The sequence below is a fragment of the Pholis gunnellus genome (genome assembly GCF_910591455.1).
Source record: "Pholis gunnellus genome assembly, chromosome: 6".
Lineage (NCBI taxonomy): Eukaryota > Metazoa > Chordata > Actinopteri > Perciformes > Pholidae > Pholis > Pholis gunnellus.
The window spans coordinates 25,992,621-26,013,799 of NC_136532.1; the positions used below are offsets into that span (position 1 = coordinate 25,992,621).

A 21,179-nucleotide genomic window follows, 5' to 3' on the forward strand; every position below is an offset into this window, starting at 1 on the left:
ATAGAGTGTAAAACAAACACAAGTGTGTGTTGTTTATGACATATATACTTAATGAAAAACGATGAGCTCTGCAAGGTGATCAAAATGTGAATATCTTTTGATATGTTGATGTTTCTGCTTTTGTTGTGAAAGGTTAACCGGAAGTACGAAGCGTATAGCTGTTAGCTCCGTTAGAACTCTAGAGCTCTGCCCTTGACTGACCCACGTGAGTCAGTCTAGCTTCCTATAGCCCCATGCTAAGCTGGTAGCTTAACCAACTAGCTAAATTAACAAAGAAACTGACTTAAAACTACTTGTTTTATCTCCGTATTTCACGCTAAAAGACCTGACCTGACACCCTGCTAGGCTAGGCTAACATGTCGCGCAACAGTAAATCTCTGTTGTTTCTACTGCAGCGGTGTGTCGCAGTCAGACCATTAACTTTACAGACAGGTATCAAAACAAGATGCAGCAGCAGCAGCAGCGTGTTGTCGGGCAGGTACGTGTTCAGTCAGCAGCCGACATGGACGCCAACAACCCGGGCAGTGTGTCAGCTGCAGTCCGCTGTGAGAAGGAGCCAGTACCGGTTCTGTACCAAGGTTAGTGACTGATTATTAATGTTGACTATTTACATTTTATGCTGTGTTGTACTCTTATTTTACTAGACATTGTAGTCAAGATATTTTAATTCTACTACATGTATCTGATAGCTTTAGTCACTTTGCAGATTCAGATTAGTAATACAACATCAAAACTACCCCGCAGTACATCACGTTATTAAAATAGTCCCACTTGTACCAGCTGCTACATTAAAGGGATGTAAACAATAATGCATCACTATTTGCTACTTATACTAAAATACTAAACAATCGGAATACTTCTTCCACCTCTGGCAATACTGACAAACTAGTACAGAGGTGATTATCAACAGCAGTACACAGTATGAGCATCACAATGTACTCCAAAGTAAAGTAGTCATTATGTAGAATGGACAGATGAATATATATTGGATTATAGTTAGAGATGCATTAATGTGTACATTGCTTTAATGTTGAGGCTTGTGAAGGTGGAGCAACAAAATGTAGAACACCACTGTTGAATTACTGCCAAAGACAAATATTAAACAAATAGTCAGTGCTGCATTACTTCTATTACTCTGATCACTACGGTAAACACCTTAACTGTGAACTGGACTGTAAAATACCTGGAAAAACGTAAACATCAACACTAGAAAAAACGCTACCGTGGTCCTTTTTAACAACACTTGCGTTTGTGGCTGTATTGTCATATTTATATTTACGTCTTCCAGGCAGGAGCACCTTGTGAGGACGACTACCCGCCGCTGCCGGCCTACCCGACTGATCCGGAACCAGAGAAGAAGGAGGTGTACATCATGCAGGTGAAGGGTCTCCCCTGGTCCTGCTCGGCTCAGGACCTCCTGCAGTTCTTCTCAGGTGAGAGTTTGGATTTGGGAGAAGCGTCGCAACTCAATGTTATATTTGCTTCTGACAGATGCATCCGTGTTTAAGCACTCTATTAGCTCTATGTATTGTATAAAAATACATATTGTCTTCCGTGTTGCTGCTGTATTCCAGAGTGTAGGATACGTGAGGGGGTGAAGGGGATCCATCTCACCGAGGACCGGGCGGGGAGGCCGTCGGGACAAGCCTTCATCGAGATGGAGCACGAGGAGGACGTCAGCAAAGCTCTGGAGAAGCACCGGCAGTACCTCGGCCCGCGATACGTGGAAGGTTTGAGTCTTTGTTCTCCAAGCTGGTTCGAAATACAGACGCAGGAAAATCACAAGTGTAAATGATCAAATTAATGGTTATTACGCTGCTTCAGTTTCAGGGTCCTGGGAGCTTACCGTGACACTTGAACAGAGCCATCGTTCACAAACTAATGCACTGTAAATACAACAATGTATACAAACAGATGCTCTGTGTGTTTCTGCAGTGTATGAAGTGACGAACAGCGACGCAGAAACCATCCTGAAGAAAGCCGTCCAGGCTCCGGCTGAGAGCAGCGTGGTGCGTCTCAGAGGTCTCCCCTTCTCCTGCACCGAGGAAGACATCGGAGAGTTTTTCTCGGGTAAACTTCTCCCAACTTCGTCGTACCCCGTGGCAATGTTTGTTTTTATACCTTGTAAAATGAAATGATTTTGTTTTTGATAACCAAACACACACACCTCCAATCAAATTGAACGAAGTCCAAAGTAGATTCACATGACTGGAGAGATTATTTTAAACATATTTTACCAAAAGAGAAAGAAGAGAGGATACAGGATTAAAGACTTTGTGTCTTTGTGTCTCTCAGGTTTGGACATCATGGAGAACGGGATCACCATCGTCACGGACCGCAAAGGTAGAAACTCTGGAGAGGCCTTTGTGCAGTTTTCCTCCCACGAAGCAGCTGACAAAGCTCTGCAGAGAGACAGAGAGGTCATCGGAAACAGGTGGGCCGCCGCTCACGCTCCCATTGAGGCCCGCTCCAATGTTTCTCTCATCTTTTTGAGGAACACAAAGTCTTCGATTTGTTTTCTTCACGAGCATCTCTGCTGCTTGTATTTTGCAGATACATCGAGGTGTTTCCCAGCAGAAGGGAGCAGATTTATTCAAGCTGGATGAAGAAGACGAGTTCAGCTTCTCCTCACGCCGGCCCTCAGTCAGCCAACAGGACTGCCTTTGCCTCACAGAACAAACCTGGTGAGGTTGTGTTGACTTGTTAGCTCCTCCCTCCTAAAAGAACAAGGGGTTAAACATGTAAAATAAAATAAGAACCAGGATGAAAATCTGACTTTTATATAATAATTTGTAGCTCAAACACTGTTGTTCAACTGTGTACTTTGGTGCATAATGTGATACATTTATCTGGATCCTTAATTCGATTCAATGGTCCAATATCATCGTCTTTAAAATAAGCCTTTATTTTGAAATTCCCATTGCTCGTCTGCGTCACCACTTCCTACAGAGCTCAGGAATAAAATGGTCAAATCATATTTTAGTTGCTTGTTGTGAGTCGATAGTATAAATGTAACTGATTGTGTTAAATGGGAACAATTGGGCTGAATTGAATCAAAATCGTTCTGTGGCAGACGTTGTGATGTCAGCAAATATCGTATCATTGTCCAAAGAAACAATTTAATATTGTGTCGTAGGGAAACTTGTGATTTACACAGATAATCAGCAGCTCGTTTACGCATTTACACGGACACAGTTTAATGTAAACTGTGACAATAAATGTCGTCTTTCAACACAACACAAAATCCTGGTGAAAATCGGTTTAAAGTGATCTATTTGTTTTATTTTCAGTGAAAATTATTCGTCTACTAGGTTAGTAGACTGTGTTAAAGTGGGGAGATATTTTAATTTAAAGATAATGCATTTTTATGTGCACAAATGAGTTGATTTCTTTTGTTGTTGACCTGGATGTGAACTGACTCATGTGCTCCAACAGGATCCGCTCAGAGCTCGGCTCAGCTGCTTCACCACATCCACATGAGAGGACTTCCCTTCCAGGTGACTGGAGAAGCCATCGTTAAGGTAAATAAATTAAAGAGAGGCTGGTTGCATTAGAGGTCACTTTGCACGTGGTTTTTATATGGTATGTGTTTGTTTCCTTCTTGCAGTTCTTCTCTCCTCTAGTTGTGTCTAAGATCCTGATTGAATGCGGTTCTGAAGGGAGGCCGAACGGAGAGGCCGACGTTTACTTCAGCTGCCACCAGGACGCCGTGAACGCCTTGTCCAGAGACAAGATGTACATAGGTGAGACGGGATGTACGTAGGTGAGACGGGATGTACGTAGGAGAGACGGGGATGTACGTAGGAGAGACGGGGATGTACGTAGGTGAGACGGGATGTACGTAGGAGAGACGGGGATGTACGTAGGAGAGACGGGGATGTACGTAGGTGAGACGGGGACTTACGTAGGTGAGACGGGATGTACGTAGGAGAGACGGGGATGTACGTAGAAGAGATGGGACTTACGTAGGAGAGACGGGGATGTACGTAGAAGAGATGGGATGTACGTAGGAGAGACGGGGATGTACGTAGGAGAGACGGGGATGTACGTAGGTGAGACGGGGTGTACATACTGTAGGTGAGACGGGGATGTACGTAGGAGAGACGGGATGTACGTAGGAGAGACGGGGATGTACGTAGGAGAGACGGGATGCACATACTGTAGGTGAGATGGGATGTACGTACTGTGGATGTACATGTTTACAGGGGCGTATAAATCATTTGTTGGGGTTTTGATTGAATAAATGCTGTTGATTTAAACTGAACATATGAACTTTCTGATTTCTTCAGGAGAACGATACGTCGAGTTATTCCTGAACTCTGACCCAGAATCTGACAGAAGGAGGTGAGAAAGCTGGAAATTCTCACGTCTTGATGGAAAAATACTACATTTTTATATTTCTTATTCACATGTTTAAGCAAGTTTCAAAGGAGACATAATTGTACATTTCTTATAGACAGTTCAGTTTACTGAGCTGGTTTCCTCTTCGACGTAAATACAACTCACAAGCTGGGAATTCCCAGCTTTTTATGGAACAAAGAAAAACTCGCTGCAGTCTCTCTGTGCTGCTTCCCTTTTGTAAAAAGAGATTTTGATATACTTACATGTGTATTTACTGTTCCCTTATAACTCCAGATGTTTTATTTTCTCCTATAGGTGAACACACAGATGCCAAACGCATACGCAGGACGATTGTATTTATTTTGCAGCCTGACTTGGACATCGAACAATAAACAAACTTCATCGCCTTCACCGTCTCTATCCAACAAGAGGGCGTTCGTTACAGTCTGAGATCGACATAAACAACTTATAACAGAGTATTCCACTGAGTCATTGTAGTGAAGGTGACAAACATTAAAATATGGAACAAAATGCTGTTTGTTTGTTTTGACACCCACGAAGAGAGAAATCATCAGATAGTGTGAAGATGAGTCATGACATGTCTTATTTTGAAAGGTTTTTCAAAACATTAATTTATTTCCACATATCACAGCCTTTCTCTGAACATTTAATTATTCTGGAAATGTTTGTACAAAATATTAATCTGTAAATCAAAAGAGCAGTTTTGGAAGACTGTTGAATAACGTCCTTAATTCTATTGATCTCAAACTACATTCAAATGTGCATTTAGCAATTTATTTACATATGTTGTACCAGCTGGAGTTGGCCAATCAAATCTCTTCAAAAAGCTTCAAAATAAAGATGTTTTAATTGTTTTTAATATGATGAATTACTCTTATTCAGCTACACAAAAGCTAGCTTTGAAAGTCAGTGGTGTGTTTTTATGAAATATAAAAAGGTTTGCCTTGAACGGATTGAAGAGGGGACGCATCTTTAAAATAAAACTCTTAACTATCCACTTATAATGACGAGTATTTTCTCTAACGAGCAAAATATGTTTGTTCTTAACAGAATAAACAAATCACATCCTTCACAATATATAAAAAAAGTCCTTTTAGTTCAGAGGATTATCTGTGAAACAATAAAATAATCCAGAGTCAACACACGAGTAACATTTAATAAAACTTTATTGTTGATCTAAGAAGCATTTCCATCTGGCGGGTTAATTAGCTTCAACAAGAACGACTAAGCTGGATTTACTGAGCTTCTAACTACTCTTCATATGAATCAACACAACATAAAAACCAGCCGTTATAAAGATGCACGGACGCGTCCACAGCAAGCCAGTCAGGCGGAGAGCCATGCATTTAAAAGTGCCGTAATATCATAAGACTAGAATCTAAATATCTCGATGTTTAGAATTTAACTTCGAGATCGACCAGAGTCTGACGCGACAAAATAGTGTAAATAATACAGAACAGCTACAGTAGCCACATTATTTTACCCAGAACACTCCGCTTTGTAAACTTAAAAAGGGAACAGGCTGATATTTTGGGACGTTTGCAGAGATCTGGATCACTTTCATATCGAGAGTGGTTTCAATCTGACTAAGACTCGATGAACTCCAGCAGTCTGAGATCAGAACGTTGAGATTTATCTTAACTATTTGTGTTTTTCTGTTCTTAACTTCTGCATTACAGTTTTTACAATCTTCAGAACTCATTACACCGAGTGCATCACTAACGTATATGTGTATTTATGATCGTTTACTTTGAGTATAAAACGCTTTCTGACCGCACACGTCTTCCACACAATGCCAACATGTTTAATATCATAGTAGAATATAATATTTGGTCAGAGAGTGTTTGGGATAGTTGATGTTTGTCAGCATCAGAGGCCACTTTGAGAAGGAGTGTAAATCCACGCTTCACCTGAGTGAAATAGTTCATCATATATACACGGATCTAGATATGATTAACAGCTGCGTTATAGTGGAACACAGCTGTCCAGTTTTTTCCTTTTTCATCTTTTAAAACTAAATTATTTAAAATATATAAATGTCAGTTGACCCTTTTTAATCAATAATCCACTTAGTGGACATTGTGGAACGTCAGTTTCTCTTTTTTTTTTTTAAACGCATGAGAGGATTCCAGTTGTTTTTTTATGCCATTTTTTTACAGCTTTTTAAAATGCAGGTTTTCACTAAAAGCAGCGAAACATTTTCAGCCAGAAAGAAAGAATTACGGCGACACCAGCGCATGAGAAGGAATGAAAACCTGCACCCAGACGGCTCTCAGTGGCAAATGTCTTTACATTACTAACCTAAAAGTAACTAAAAGAAGTTCAGGACTCCATCGGGGTCTTTCATCACGCCTCCAGTCACAAAGTGAAAAAGTGCATTTTTTTTTTTTGCAGTGCCAGCTCTACGGGCTGAACGCAGCGCTGCTGCTTCATGTCGGCGTCGAGGCGTACTGCTGCAGTAACAGAGAGAAGCAGGCGGTGCACACCGTCTCCGGGAGGATGGTGGACGGCAGCGGCAGCTCGTTGGACACGCAGCTCTCACAGAAGACGCCGCCGCAGTTCTTGCACTGTTTCTAGAGACGAGGGAAGACGATTACAGAAACACACACAGGGAGAGAGAGAGAGAAAAGTCGGACAACATTATAAAAAGAACCCTGCAGAGAAATAAAAACCTCGGCCACGTTGTCAAAATCAGCTCAATATTCAGCCATGACATCGGGAATCTATTAAACAGCACTAAGCTACTCTTTCTGTACTCAAACACAACAAACTGACTCCGTTCTCTCTTTGTTGTCACTTGGTCAGACACAAGGTTTTTTATTTCTGTCCATAAAGTTATCAGACACTTATAATAACAATCTGAGCCGGTCAGAGGCACAAACAAGCACCTTTAGAGGATGAAAAAGTGACCGTGAGGAGTTTCCCCGAGTCTGTCTGTCGCGTTCTCCTTCAATATTGGACCAATTTCAAATAATGTCGTCCTCCATTACGCACTTAGACACAAAAAACATCGGAAAATAGAGTAGGAAAAATACCAAAGTTACCCTTTAAAGGTAAAGACCGGTGCACTCTAAACGTCTTCTGAGTCATAGTTCACTCGATAAAATAAACTTTTAATGAGACAAGAAGTTCCATCTCTGTACCTTTGTCTTCATGAGGGAGTCGTCCTGTTCACACATGGTGCAGACGGAGGGCTGACTGATCTCCACCAAGGACTCGTCCTGCAGAAAATAAATCAACATGTTTATTACTGACATGAAGGGATTAGAAAGCTGTTTTTCTTCCTCATAAACGGATCCATCTTCAGATAATTAAACATTTTACTTTGTGCGTCTTAGACCTCTCACCTGTTCGTCCTCATGGTGTGACCTCGAGGACCTTAAAAACGTGGAGAAGAGGATAAATGAATAAATTAAAAACAACTCGAATATATACGTATTGTTTTTAATAAAAACTACTTACAGGCTGGAGCTCAGACTGGTTTTGTCCTCTGCTCCTGTGTTTAACTGGTCGCTCTCCCTTTTGCCTGATGGGGATTCTGGGACACGCTGTCAGTAAAACACACACACACACACACACACACATACTAATGACACACAAGGACAGAGCAGTTCAGTTCCTCTGTACATTTTGCATCCTCACGGCCGCAGGTTTACTTTTGGGATGTTCTCTGGGAGTCTCCTCTCCCTCCGAGGAGCGCCGGACTGTCCGGCGTCGTGATGCTCGCTCCTTCGCTCGCGCTCTTTCCTCAGCTCCAGCTCCAGATTAGACCTGAAACCAGACCAACACAAGTTTAGACGAAAAAAAAGAAGAACACATTCATCATAATCGTGCTTTTGGCCGAAGAAAATAAAAAGGAATAAAACAAATAAAGAAGAGAAATATACCAAACAGAAAAACTTAGAATTAATGCCACAAATGAAATGAAACGAAGGATTTATAAATCACCATAAACAAACATTACCCTGGTGTCACCCAGACTCTACCTGTGCCTCCTCAGCTGCTCCACCTCCACCTGCAGACTCTCGATTTTGTCCCCAAACTCCTGTTTGAAGAGCCGGTTGGCCTCCAAAGCCAGAGCCCTCTCTCGCTCAGCCTGTTTGCATCTGGTCAGGGGAGGGGGGGGGGGGGTGTTACATAAACTTATGGTAAAACCAAAACGTGACGGAAAAGAAAAGAAAACATGGTGGGAACTCAAAGGAAAACAAACAAAAAAAAAAAAAAATGAAGAGCTGACTGAAACCCCAAAGAAGATGAAGCCGGCTGCTGTTTGTGTATCGTTTTATTAGCCTAATGATTACTACAGTTTACACCAAGGTTATGTTCACATACAATCCAAAATTAATGAATTCATTTTCTTCTCTCTTTATCTCGCTCCCGTCCCCGGCTGTCGGACACACTTGGACACTAAACATCTGTTCAGTCCGCGCTGGTTGAAGTTACTCAAGCCCAGTCTCCGGTAGTGGTCTTATTCTTTGGAATAACATTACAGCAAGTCCACTACCTCCCAAACATCCAGGACGTGTCCATCAAAAACTGCTCAGACGCCATCTACTCGTCTTACCTTTGCCAAAAAAATAAAAAAAAATAAAGCATTAATGCTGTATTTTTAAGAAATCAGATCGGCCAGAGAACACAAGGATTGAGGGCCACTAAGAGGATTCAGTCCACACTACTCGAAGCTGATGCTGGAGAGCCACTGCAGGAAGTTGTGGGAAAATGGTTTCTTTTTTTTTAAATTATTATTTTCAACAACAAAGGAGCATCGTACAGAAAAGATAACATCCTAGTTTGGTTTATTTCTATATTAGACAGGGTTGTATGTTTTGCGGTGAGACTCGTGAACGCTACTACTGCTGCAGCTGCAGCAGCTTCCCCGCCGCCGAGTTCAGGTTTCGGGCCTGCTTCACCACATGCTTCTCACTGAGTACGCCGTTAAAACAAAAGAATGACCATGAGGAAAAGAAATTATGTGAAGAGTGGAGGGAGAAGAATGACAAAACAGGACAATAAGATGTTTTTTGTAGGCAAATGGTTCCGCCAAATAATCATTCAAAAATAGCAAACGTGGCTTGTGGAGGAAAACTGTGCTCACCTGGTCTCCATCTGCTTCACAGTCCCGCTCATCTGGTTTATTTTCTCCTCCAGGCGGGAGATGGCTTCACTCTTCTGTTTGGAGCCGGCGTCGGCGTTCTGAGGAAGACGAGTAACGTCACTTCACTGGAGACGACATCTCAAATGTCTTGTTAACTAAACACTGGACGAGTTTGGCGATTTCTTTCACACAGAGCCGTGAAGTACGATGTCAGATGACTGACGGCAGCGAGCTTCTATAGCGAGAATCATCCAATCACAGAGCTGCAAATGATACCGCGTGCACCGCTAACGGCGCTGAAGCTAACGATTACGTTTGAGTGGAAAAACCCCAAAACTCAATCTGCAGATTAAATGAATGTCCTTTTGGTTTCTGGGTCGACATTAGAGGAGTTCAGTAACTACGGCCTTTGACCGGTTTCTCATCCGTCGCAGTTAAGGCCGAGGCTTGTGGGTATTGTAGTATTCATTAAGAAAAGACATCCAAACACGGGCAGAGGTGTTTGTTAGGAACCCGCAGCGAAGGCTGCTTCGCACCACACATTCCACAGATTCCACACTTAACAACCAGAGCAGTAAATGAGGACATTTGTGGATGTTCTGCTCAGCATCCCGCGCGGCGGCAGCGGCACCGACGCGGTGAAAACATCCGCCTTCACCTGTGACTTGTGGCTGAGCTGTTGGTTGATGACGCGGAGGTCCTCCAGCTGCTCCCGGAGCTCCACCAGAGCGTCCTGCTTCTCACAGACGTCTTTCTCCAGCATCTTCATGGACAGCTCCATCTCCTGCTTCATCCCGATCTGCACCTCCAGCTCCTTCTCCACATCCTGCGCAGAGAGACTTCTACTTCACATACGCACTTCTACCTCCACGAGTTTACGACACATACGAATTGCAAAAGGAATCTATAGATACTCTCAGAATATAGAGGATTCAGAGTAGAGCCTGAAACTCACCAATCGAAGCAAAGTTTCCTCTTTGAGCTGCTTGCGTGTTTCGCCCAGCACTTGTCCGTCTGGCGCCGAGTCGCTTCTTGAAGCCTGAAAAATGTAAAAATGACAAAAAACGGCAACGCACATTTACAACCCAACTAATTGCAACTTATTGCAATAAACTATATTCCTTAATAAACTTCTTTCCTATAAAGAGTTAAATGGATGTCGCGCTCACCTTCCTGGACTCCAGCTGATACGAGCTCTCCTCCTTCACTCGCTCCACGTCTTCTTGTAAAGTGATGATCCGGTTATTTGCCACAGCGAGCTGCGGAGACAAAAGTCGGGAGAACACTTCCTTCTGTGAGCAAGACAAGAAACCTCAGCAGCTGTGTTGGAAGTTCAGCTGCGAGTCGAAGCTCACCTCTTCCGTGAGTTTGGTGTTGGACTTCTCCAGAGCGTCCACCTTGGCCTGGAGGTTGTTTACTGACGCGCTACAAGCAGAAACAGAAACATCCCATGAGTCAGCAGCTCAACGAGCAGCTCAACGAAAGGCGGCGGAGCGACAACGGTCACGCTGACAAACCTCAAATGTCTGTTCAGCTCCTCCACGTAATTCTTCTGGTCGAGAATCGCCGTGATCTGACCGTCGCTGAGGAAGAGGAGAGAGAGAGAGAGGAAGACGAATGAAACGACAAGTAGATGGAAGGAAGACGTCGCAGCTAAACTAAAACATGTAGCTAGCTGTCGGACATCTTGTTTGAATTAAAAGCTAACAGCTAACAATGATTTTCTCTGATCCTATGGAAGCTCATTAACGCCAATGTGATGACAAAACAAAGATCCTTTAAGTTATTATGATGAGAAACTAAAAATAACAAGAAACTCTCAATATCATGACTTAGTATCTTAAACTAGACATTTTTTAAACCCAAAGAATTACAGATTCTCCATTATTTTACAACTAACCTGTGATTTACCTGCAATATAAACTCTTTCCTGTAACTTCCTGAATACGTTCGTTGATCTGTTCTTGTGTCTTAGCTCACACGTGATAATAGTTCTTGTGTAAAATAAGAAACGTAATAAATCCATTCTTTAAAACAAACAAACCAGATTTAAACCAATAAAGAAAGCAGCGCTCACCCCTCTGCACTCTTGCTGCTGTGTCCTCCGTCTTTGAGGTACATCGAAAAATCAATCACGCCGACCTGCAGGAGCGATTCAGTAAGAAACAGAAAATCCACGACAATGAAACCACACATCAGTTCATATGTAAAAAAAGAATAAACAACAACGCGACTACTACCCGCACTAATGTGTGCACTTAGACAACCTGAGGTGTTTTCATGCATTACGTCGTTTTGTCCTGGTTAAGATGCATTCAGGTTATTGAAATATTTCAGCCGCTAATTAACGACCGGTTCGTCAGTGGAGAGCTTTCGCTTCGTTGTACTTGGGAGTGATGATCGCGTACTGAGCTGAAGACACTACTGGCCACCTGCCCGTCCTCTGGCTTCAGTCCCACACTGACAACTAATCAGAGGGTGAAGCAGAGATGTAGAAAGGCCGTCTGTGTCGATGGAATTACCTCAAGAACAGTGATGAGGGTACAAACTACCCTCTGGTACCTCTGCACTGGAGACTTTAAAAAAACAAAACACTGTCTTTCACAGGCCATAAATTATCCAACGACTTTTTTTTTTTTTGGTGAAATCTCTCCACTTCTTGAGCATGTGCTAGAACACCTGCCCTTATAAGGCGTTTAGGGGGCGTTACCAATGCAATTAATGAACGCACGACTCTAATTTGTTTCTCTAAATATGAGAGAAATTTAAGAGAAAGTTGCTGCTTGAGGCCCAAAGTGTTAAAACCCAGAAGTGATGATTATTTCTTCTTCTTCTCTCCCCGCCGTCCTGTGACAGCGGGTCAAACATGTTGTGGTGTTCCTGCAGCTCCGGGTGTTGTTAGAAGTGAAAGCAGGATTACCTGAGAGTCCAGGTCCTCTCCCTTCATACACAGATTGGCGTCGATGACATTTAGTCCAACGAGCAGCCCGGCGATGACGGCGCCCTCCTCCTCCATCATCAACGCGTTCGCCTCATAGAACTCACTGCAGAGACGAGGCCGGAGGTTATTCTGTAATCTATTGGATCCAACCTGCATCTTTGCAGGAAAGTGCCATTGAGATTTATTTATAATCTCTTTTCCGAAGAAGTCGGTCTTCTGTTGCATTATGGGAAATGTAGGACCCAGTGTATTTGGCGCTTGAGCCATAATACGGACTAAAAGTCAACATCTGCTTCTTCAATTCTGACCACAAACAAGGGAACTGACCAACGCTTTTTTTACTTTGTTGTGACTTTCCCCTTTAATTTCCCCAAATGCGGTGCATGGAATGTGTCTTCAGAGAACTACATGTGGCCGTGGCTCTGGTTGGTCAAGGTGGGGCAACGTACGTGCAGACTGCTGCTTTCATGAGGTGATTGACATAAAAATAAATAAAACAAAAACAACATCACGGAGAAGATCTGAGCCTCACTTCTACGGCATTATTCTAGGAGCCAAATGGGCGTCAACGCGGTCAACACACCTGAGCAGGTCCTTTCTGTTGATGATGGTCTTCATGTAGTCAGAGAGCTTCTTCTGCATCAAAGCCAGTCGCAACCAGGCGCGACCTCGCCCGAGAGGAGTTCTGGAACCAAATAAAGTAGAGAAAATAAATGCTTCCAATCTGTAATGGCCGCCAGAGTTAAACCGTTGCCATATTTTGTGCACACATTTTGGAAAAGGGGCATTGATGATAATATCAACTAAACCTGAAGTTATGACTGCGTTTCTTTAGGGAATTGACACAACGGACTCACCTGAGGCCGGGCAGGTCTTTGACACTGGCAGTGATCTCTCCTGCTTCAGGCGTCAGCTTCTCGACCAGCTCCAGCGCCCCCCAGAACGACTTGTTCTGCCCCAGGAAGGTCTTCTTGGCTGAGGGTTGACAGACGGTGCTTGTTGAGACCTTTCATTTATCATCACACAACATACAGAGCAACGGAGACCACCCGGGAATCATTTATTAACAGAAGTGCGTCTCTTCTGTTGGTTTGAATAAGACAGGACGATGTTGGTAAGTAAATATGCATCACAACCACATAGATTTATGGGTTTTATAAGTATTCTGGGACAGAAAAACGTCCTGTACGAACATTTTTGTACAGTTACCAAAGCGGTCGACATCTCGAACGTTTACCGACTTTGTAAGAGCCGCCGACTTACGCAGCTTTGAACGGGTGACAGCGCGCAGAGCGCCGAGTACGTACTTTTCAACCCGTGCTTCAGACAGTGCTCCATCACCACGAAGAACTGCTGGAGAGGTGCGTAGTCAGAGTCCAGCGTGCGTCCCAGGTTGAGAGCGGACTCGATCAGGCCCTTGATGCTCAGTTTGGCCATGTTCATCAAGTTAAGCCTCTCGATCGCAATCGGATCCTTGGGATCTAACGGAGAAGGAGAAAGAGGTCACCATAGTCCTCGCACTAGTGACACTACGAGATCCAATGTTCTCCAAGACGGAAAAGTAAAGTCGACAAAATGAGCTTTTGTTGGAAATAAAGAAAAGTTACTTTTCATCTGTAAACACGAGACTTTAGGCACCAACACAGCAAACCGAGAACAATGAATAACTTTGAAAGAAACCCCGGTTCAACGAGTAAAAGCTAATAAAGTCGGCTCTTAATCCTCCGTGTGATCCGTTTATGGCTCATCCATTATTTATGGGGATAAATAGACACTGAGAGGCTTTCAGCAGAGCCCTTCAGTCGTTTACATTATTAATACATTCTTACATTTGGCCTGTAGTTTGCATGGACTTTCACGTTTTAGAGATCAAAAGTCTCGACTTCCAACACAAAAGACACACACACACACACACACACACACACACACACTCTGTTGTTACTAGAATGGTGTAAATCTGGATTCTGATTTTAATAGCTCTGGTTTGATGAGAAAAGCTTTCCTCATTACACGTAATTACAACACACAATGTGCACACCCATGTTATTAAATACTGGGATGAAACAGGGAAGCTGGTGAATGAGGAATATTATACTTTATGTTTTCTTTACTTCGCTTTGTAGACAGAATGCAACAACATGACGGACTAACGTTTCCTTCAGAGTAAAGAGAAAAATGTAAGGAGCCTACATTTACTCAAACTGTATTTTTCACTACAGACTCAGAATATAATAATACAACATATAAAACAACAATAAGTTATGATACACAATTATAGATTTATATACTGCTACAGCAGCAATATATAAAGTAGTTAAAATGAGCTCCATCAGCAGCAACATTAAAGTGTTGAACACAATAATTATATTCCAATAATATAATTTAGATTATTCTGAAAAGGGCCAGTCTACATAATGCGCTCCTTTTACTTTTGGTATTTATCATATAGTTTGATCTTAACATTTTGCACTTTTACTTCAGTTGTTTGAATGCAGGACTTTAACCTGTAACAGAGTATTTCTACTTTTACTGAAGTACAAACCGGAGCACTTCCTCCACCAAGTTAAGATAGTCCACGTTCAAATATCACCTGCTACACAACCAAATGAGCACGCACCATGTGTGTAAAGTAAAGGTTACTTACATTTGAGTTAAACAGGTTTATAATAATATTGCAAAAAAATAAAAAATATCAGCTATAATTAAATGACCATTCTAGTTCTAGATTATTAGACACAAGTCAGCATCCCTGATAATGAACAGTCGCTGCCTGTTAAAGCTCCTCTGGGAGATCTTTACAGCAGTGCTGCAGTGTTGAATTAGCCAACTGGCCGGAGAAACGTCTGAACCGCCTGCGTTACTCGTGAAAACCGTGGATCTGCCCGTCAGACCGTCTGTGTGAGAGAGAGAGAGAGAGAGAGAGAGAGAGAGAGAGAGAGAGAGAGAGAGAGAGAGAGAGAGAGAGAGAGAGAGAGAGAGAGAGAGAGAGAGAGAGAGAGAGAGAGAGAGAGAGAGAGAGAGAGAGAGAGAGAGAGAGAGAGAGAGAGAGAGAGAGAGAGAGAGAGGGCGTGGCAAGAGATGAGGAAGAGGAAAAGCCTCGCCATCTAAATATCTGGATTCAGTTGCATCTGAAAATCCACAACGTACAAACCTGTGTGTTCTATTTAGTCAGATTAAGGTAAACAGACACCAAATGTTAGGCTTTATACATATTGTTGTAAAAAGCCACTTCCTGGTTGTTTTTGCTGCGCGGCCCTGGCTTATTTACCAGCAGCGTCATCCTGCTGTGCAACTCTCAAGACATGAAACCGTCTCGCCCGACATCCATCGGGACAGCGGCTCAGACGGACACGTCGTCACCACACGAAACGTGTTGCGTCCGAGGACCCCGTGTGGACACCCCCCCCCGTTGTGCCACCACGCCCAAACAAGAGAGCTCACTGTGCACTCAGACCGTCCGATGAGCTAACCCGTCACATTACCTTCATGGGCCGGCTCGGGGTCCGGCGTCAGGGAGATGTCGTTGAGCTCGCGGAGGCAGAGCCACTCGCCGTCGACGGACACGCGGAAGTTGCAGAGATAGATGGTCTCCCGGGCGGCCTGGGTGATCTTGTCAGTGGTGGGGGTGGGGGTTTCGCTCTGAGGCGTCAGGTCAGACATGATGACTCAGCTGATGCAAAAACCAACACCAGCCGGGGGGGGGGGGGGGGGGAGAAGAGAAGAAAAGGGCGAAGTAGCTTTTTGTTCCACAAACGAGTGGAGGCCACCAGCCCCCCTCCCAGGAAAATGACAAGTCGGAGAGAAGAGGGATGAAAAGAGCATCAAAACAAAAGAGGATAAAAGGCCAGAAGACGGGGAAAGGCCCACAGCAGGTGCTAGAAAGGGTGCTGCTCTTCCTCCTCTTTATGCCTGCATCCTCCTCCTCTCCTTGTTACAACTGAGTGAAATACGCTGCTGTCTTGAGAGAGGCTGCCCTGCTCTCTCCTCCTCAACACCTCCTCCTCCTCCTCCTCCTCCTCCTCCTCCTCTTCAACCTCTTGTAATCCCCTTTCGCACAGACTGGGGGGGGGGGATTTAAAATGCAGGAGAGCACCGTGCTAAATAATCACAGCCCTCCTCCGGTCGGCTCAGCACCGGCTCGCTCTGATTTCACTGCCTGTGTGCACCGCAGCGAATGCACTGGGTGGGTGTCGACCAAAGATGGCTGACGGTAGCGCTGGGTACAGCAACACATCGTCACGTGAGCAGATGGTGCATGCGTAAATGGGGGGGGGGGGAGGAGGAAGGAGGGGCACCCAGAGTAGCCAGCCAATGCTAATGATGCAGCAGAGGACTCATCTGCCTCTCAAGCATCAAGAGTTTCCTCTGACCTGAAACAAAACGTCCTGTTATTTGACCATTATTGAGCCGGCTGCAGCAGAGACAGCAGAGAGTGTCCAGGATGTAAATGGGCCTCGCGTGATTCTAATTCCCAACAGAAGAAAACCAAGAGAGGAACGTCTTAGAAAAGACAGAAGAGACAGAAGAGACCGATTTAGACGGTTCATTCGAGTGCTGATTAGCTTTAAGAAGCAGGAAGAGTTCACGTTTAAGCTCAATCGGGTCATTTGTGTCCGGTTGCTTTCAAACCACTTATTATATAAATGTCCTGTACAAGCGCTAAAAGACCTCATTAGTTTATTCAACTAATTAGCAGATTTAATTAAATAATGACCGTATGTAATATCGATTCATCAGAATTATTGTTCCATCACAGATTAATACAAAATGATTTCTTGAATTCGTGATCTTATTTATTAAGATTAGTGATGCAACAAACATTTATTTTAATCATCGATAATCTTCAGATTTATTTTAAGAGCTAGACTAATAAATGAATATCATATATTTTGACAGTAATGATACAGTAGTACAAAATATAAACCGTACTTTAATGTATTATTTTTACCTCTTTAGTTAAAATTTCCTTTTTGCAAAATGAACCAAAACAAACCAACGAGGAAGATGTTGGGTAGATAATAATGAGAATAAATATGAAACAAAAGTTAAGTCAGACCCTCGAAACTAAACAGAAATCTGGTTTGAATTGAAATCAAACACCATTACTGACTGATATATATTATATATATATATATATATATATATATTATATATATATATATATATATATATATATGCCAATAAGAAACAAGAAACTGAAGTACACAAATGCAAAAAACAGTATTTGTCCATAACAGAGCATGTCTGTAAAAGTCTTTAAATAAATAGAAGATCAGTATCAAGAATGTGCTCGATACGTTTTTAAAGAATTACTTTCTGCCGTTAAGTCGTCATCAGGTTTATTTAACTCCCTCATAACACTTTAGTTATTGTAGTGCTGGCCTCGAGGATCCAGTATCGGTCAGGGCAGATTCTTTTCTGTATGAATAAAATGTCCAATAAAATGTTTTAGAGCTTTCCCAGAGTCCAAAGTGACATATTCAAAACACACGTTTTGCTGGAGCAACAGCCCAACACTTCAAAGATATATAATTTACAATTATATGAAACAGAAAAGCTCAAACAAAAAACAACTAACCAACTCATTTAAGAAGAGATATCCCAAGTTTGACCCAAATCCCAGAAAATATTCTGTCTCATATTGTAATATCTTGGAAAGTCTTCAATGCTTTGGTGCCGACAGACAATAATTATCATAAATGCAATGAGAATATAAATATATAAATAAAGGCAACGCTGAGTTAATCACAGACGACAACTTGGGTAGAAGTGCAGGAAACTAAGCTAGTGTCTTCTTTTATTATCTGTTCAGTTAAAGCAGTAAATAACTGCAGATGTTTGGTTACTTCATGTGAAATATGGAGAACAACAAATATGAAATGTACCACAGACACAGATTCATTTGATCGCAGCAACCAGTGGAGATATAAATCAATTAAACCAAATCGTTCAACAACAGTTATATGTACTGATTGATAAACCGCATAGATTAAGTACTTTAAGTGTTACACTGACAGTTTATATTACCTTCTATTTGACCACACAACACAAAAAATCTGTGCCATATAAATACACTGTATATATAATATTGCAATACTACAATTATTCGGTCTGTCTGTATATATAATATTTTAGTTATTTTAGTTAGTGTGGATTTTCTTACTATTTTAATATTCTTTACATATTTATAATTGTTTTAATCTTTATTTATTTGTTTTACTATTTCTCTTGTTTGCACTAAATTTCCCCACTGCGGCACTAATAAAGGATTATCTTATATTATCTTATTTATAAACTTCGTTAGCTAAGCTAGCTGTTGACAGTGTTGTTAAATCCTAAGCAGGTAGGAAGTTGTTTGTTTACACTTGGTCAAAAGTTAGCCAACACTAACAAGCTAGCAATGCTAACAGCAGGTTGTTCTGGGTAAATTATGTTAATATGGATAATGTTAGCTAGCTAGTTAGGTGAATATCTGGACTTTTCACAAGTTATTTAGCACTTACTTTTGCGCTTTGACTCGATTCGTTCGATCTTGAAGTCATACTGTCGAGGCGGAGTGGGTGACAGCGAGCCAGCCTTCCCAAATCTCAAGTTTGAGGAGTTTAAAGCCTCCTGGAAGTAGATCACCGACGTCGGAGAGAGAGTCTCGTCGGGACTGTCAACGTGTCCGTTTCCATCCGAGGAGATTTGTGCACGTGCACTTTCTGAAACCCCTGAAGATGATACTTCCCCCGACACATCCCGCTCCGCCATCCTCTCACCCTTCGGTTAAATTCACTTCATCTCTCCAGTAATCACTACGCCTTTCGTCCTGTCCTCCACAGCCTCCACATGACCCGGAAATAGCTTGACACTAGCATTTTGGTTTAAATCTGTTGCTAATATCGCGAGAGTTTGCGCGCTGTGTCAGCGGGATGGTCCAGAGACGACCAGAGACGACCAGAGATTGTCCACGTGAGGGGAAGATGACCGCGATGACTCACGAGTAGCGGCTCCATGACTGAGCATTAACGCGTGGATACTCCCATGATTCATTGCGATACACGCCGGCGCTCTTGTGCCTCTCCAGTTTTCAAGACTCTCTGATGAACTATTTAAATACTTTTTTTCTGTGTGGACAGGACACTTAAAACAATCTTAAATAACGCTGCTTGCTGTATAACAATACATACAATTATACCAGGATAATTTGTATGAAACATACACCTTACGTTTGGGCTACTTTTAGGCTGCTTATATTCATGAATGTGTATTTACAATAGCACTGATATCAGAAATAAGACATAGATAGATATCCGAGTGATGTATAATAAATAATAATGACGCAATACTTACTTATAAACAACAGCTTAAAGGCCTAAGCCAGCGGTTTTTGCCATAGAATATATCTATATATTATATATATAATATAGAAGTATAATATATATTATATAATTATTATATATATATATATATATATATACTGTATATGTACCATATAATACATATATATGTATATATAATATATATATATAAATGGGAAATTCGTGTATGAGCTGTATTAAGACATGCATCACACTACATGTACAGATACTATAAAAGATAAATCAGAAGAAAGTTTAGGAGTTAAGTGGATTGAGTTTGAGGTACATGTCAGTATATCCTTGTCAGTGTAAAATAGTACTAATTGGCTATTGGCTTGAGCTGAAAAGTAATTAATAAAACCAAACAGTACATGTTCATAGGAAAGCGAAAATTACGAGTCCTTACGTTGTAGAAAGACTAACTTATCGTTCACATTATTGTTTGGGAATGAGTAGAGGAGATGTAAAAGAAGGGGCAATACAGAGGAGCTGTTAAACCAGATGTCAATGGTGACCAGGGTGGTTTAATTCAGTTTAGATACCAAAAGGATTTAATAAGGTTTTAATCTGGTTTAAAGTTGCTGCTCATGTTATAAGTGTGGATTTATCAAACATGGTTAATATTGTCACCATTTATTTCTCCCTTTGATACTCTCCTCTGTCACAGAAGTAATACCCCAACACGGCCCATAGAAGGAGATGCAGGACTAACGTACAATGGATGTGCTTTCTTTCTCCGTGGACATTTCACTGCCTTCGTACCTCTATCCCGACCAGCAGCACCTGCCAAGTCTGACATCTGTGAGATTTAAGAGCAATCTGAAATAACATACAGAGACATGCATTTTAGTTTCCCCTTCAAACGTTTGAAATGCTTTTTGATGGAGAGAGTATCTTTTTGTTGTTGCTTTAAATCAATAAGGCGTCTAAGATTTTGTCAGATTCCACTGCAAGTAAAAAGCAACTGTCTCCACCGTCTCTAGTGTTAACCAGCAGGACACCAGACAGACTTTTCATTAAAGCCCAGTAAATCAATGTTACACGCGGTGTCTTAGTGGCTCAATGTTACACTCTGCTTTGCGTGCTCTTTCTCAGAGCAATGTGCACCTGAAGGGCCAGAAACCAGCAGCTCGGATCTGGCTCTCTCTTGTCACAGATTAACAGGAACACGAAAACAACTACAACACTGACTCCGTTAGTCGGTCCACAGACTGCGAGGAATGCAATCGGTAAGACGTAGCTCAAGCGTCCTCCTTTCATACCACACAATATAAAAACCAGCTTGCAGGTACTTTGAAACGAAACGCATCTATTTTTGAAGATATCTTTATAAAGACTTGAATTTCATACTCTTTTGAGACCGTATTCAACCTGTGCAACGAGAATAAATAAGAGCAGCACATCTGACAGATCCAGAGAGCACGTGTATGTGATCGCC

General features: G+C 42.1%; 2 protein-coding genes across 2 annotated transcripts; one reads left to right on the plus strand and one right to left on the minus strand.

Moving 5' to 3' along the window:
* Positions 1–5,216, plus strand: grsf1 (G-rich RNA sequence binding factor 1). Its single transcript, XM_079161247.1, has 10 exons — positions 1–578; positions 1,289–1,433; positions 1,575–1,730; positions 1,936–2,070; positions 2,296–2,434; positions 2,554–2,684; positions 3,436–3,521; positions 3,608–3,743; positions 4,290–4,344; positions 4,657–5,216. The coding sequence occupies exons 1-10, from the start codon at positions 357–359 to the stop codon at positions 4,658–4,660; spliced, it is 1,209 nt and encodes a 402-aa protein (XP_079017373.1). The 5' UTR covers positions 1–356; the 3' UTR covers positions 4,661–5,216.
* Positions 5,217–5,510: 294 nt separating this feature from the next.
* On the minus strand, positions 5,511–19,219 carry rufy3 (RUN and FYVE domain containing 3). The gene is made up of 18 exons (XM_079161246.1): positions 18,902–19,219; positions 13,706–13,879; positions 13,256–13,373; positions 12,982–13,083; positions 12,378–12,501; positions 11,535–11,599; positions 10,975–11,040; positions 10,813–10,882; positions 10,627–10,716; positions 10,413–10,496; positions 10,116–10,283; positions 9,458–9,555; positions 8,349–8,468; positions 8,019–8,133; positions 7,825–7,910; positions 7,710–7,740; positions 7,506–7,583; positions 5,511–6,935 (listed from the first exon to the last, which is right to left on the minus strand). Exons 1-18 carry the CDS (start codon positions 19,149–19,151, stop codon positions 6,792–6,794), a joined length of 1,983 nt encoding a protein of 660 aa, XP_079017372.1. The 5' UTR covers positions 19,152–19,219; the 3' UTR covers positions 5,511–6,791.
* Between the last annotated feature and the right edge of the window lie 1,960 nt (positions 19,220–21,179).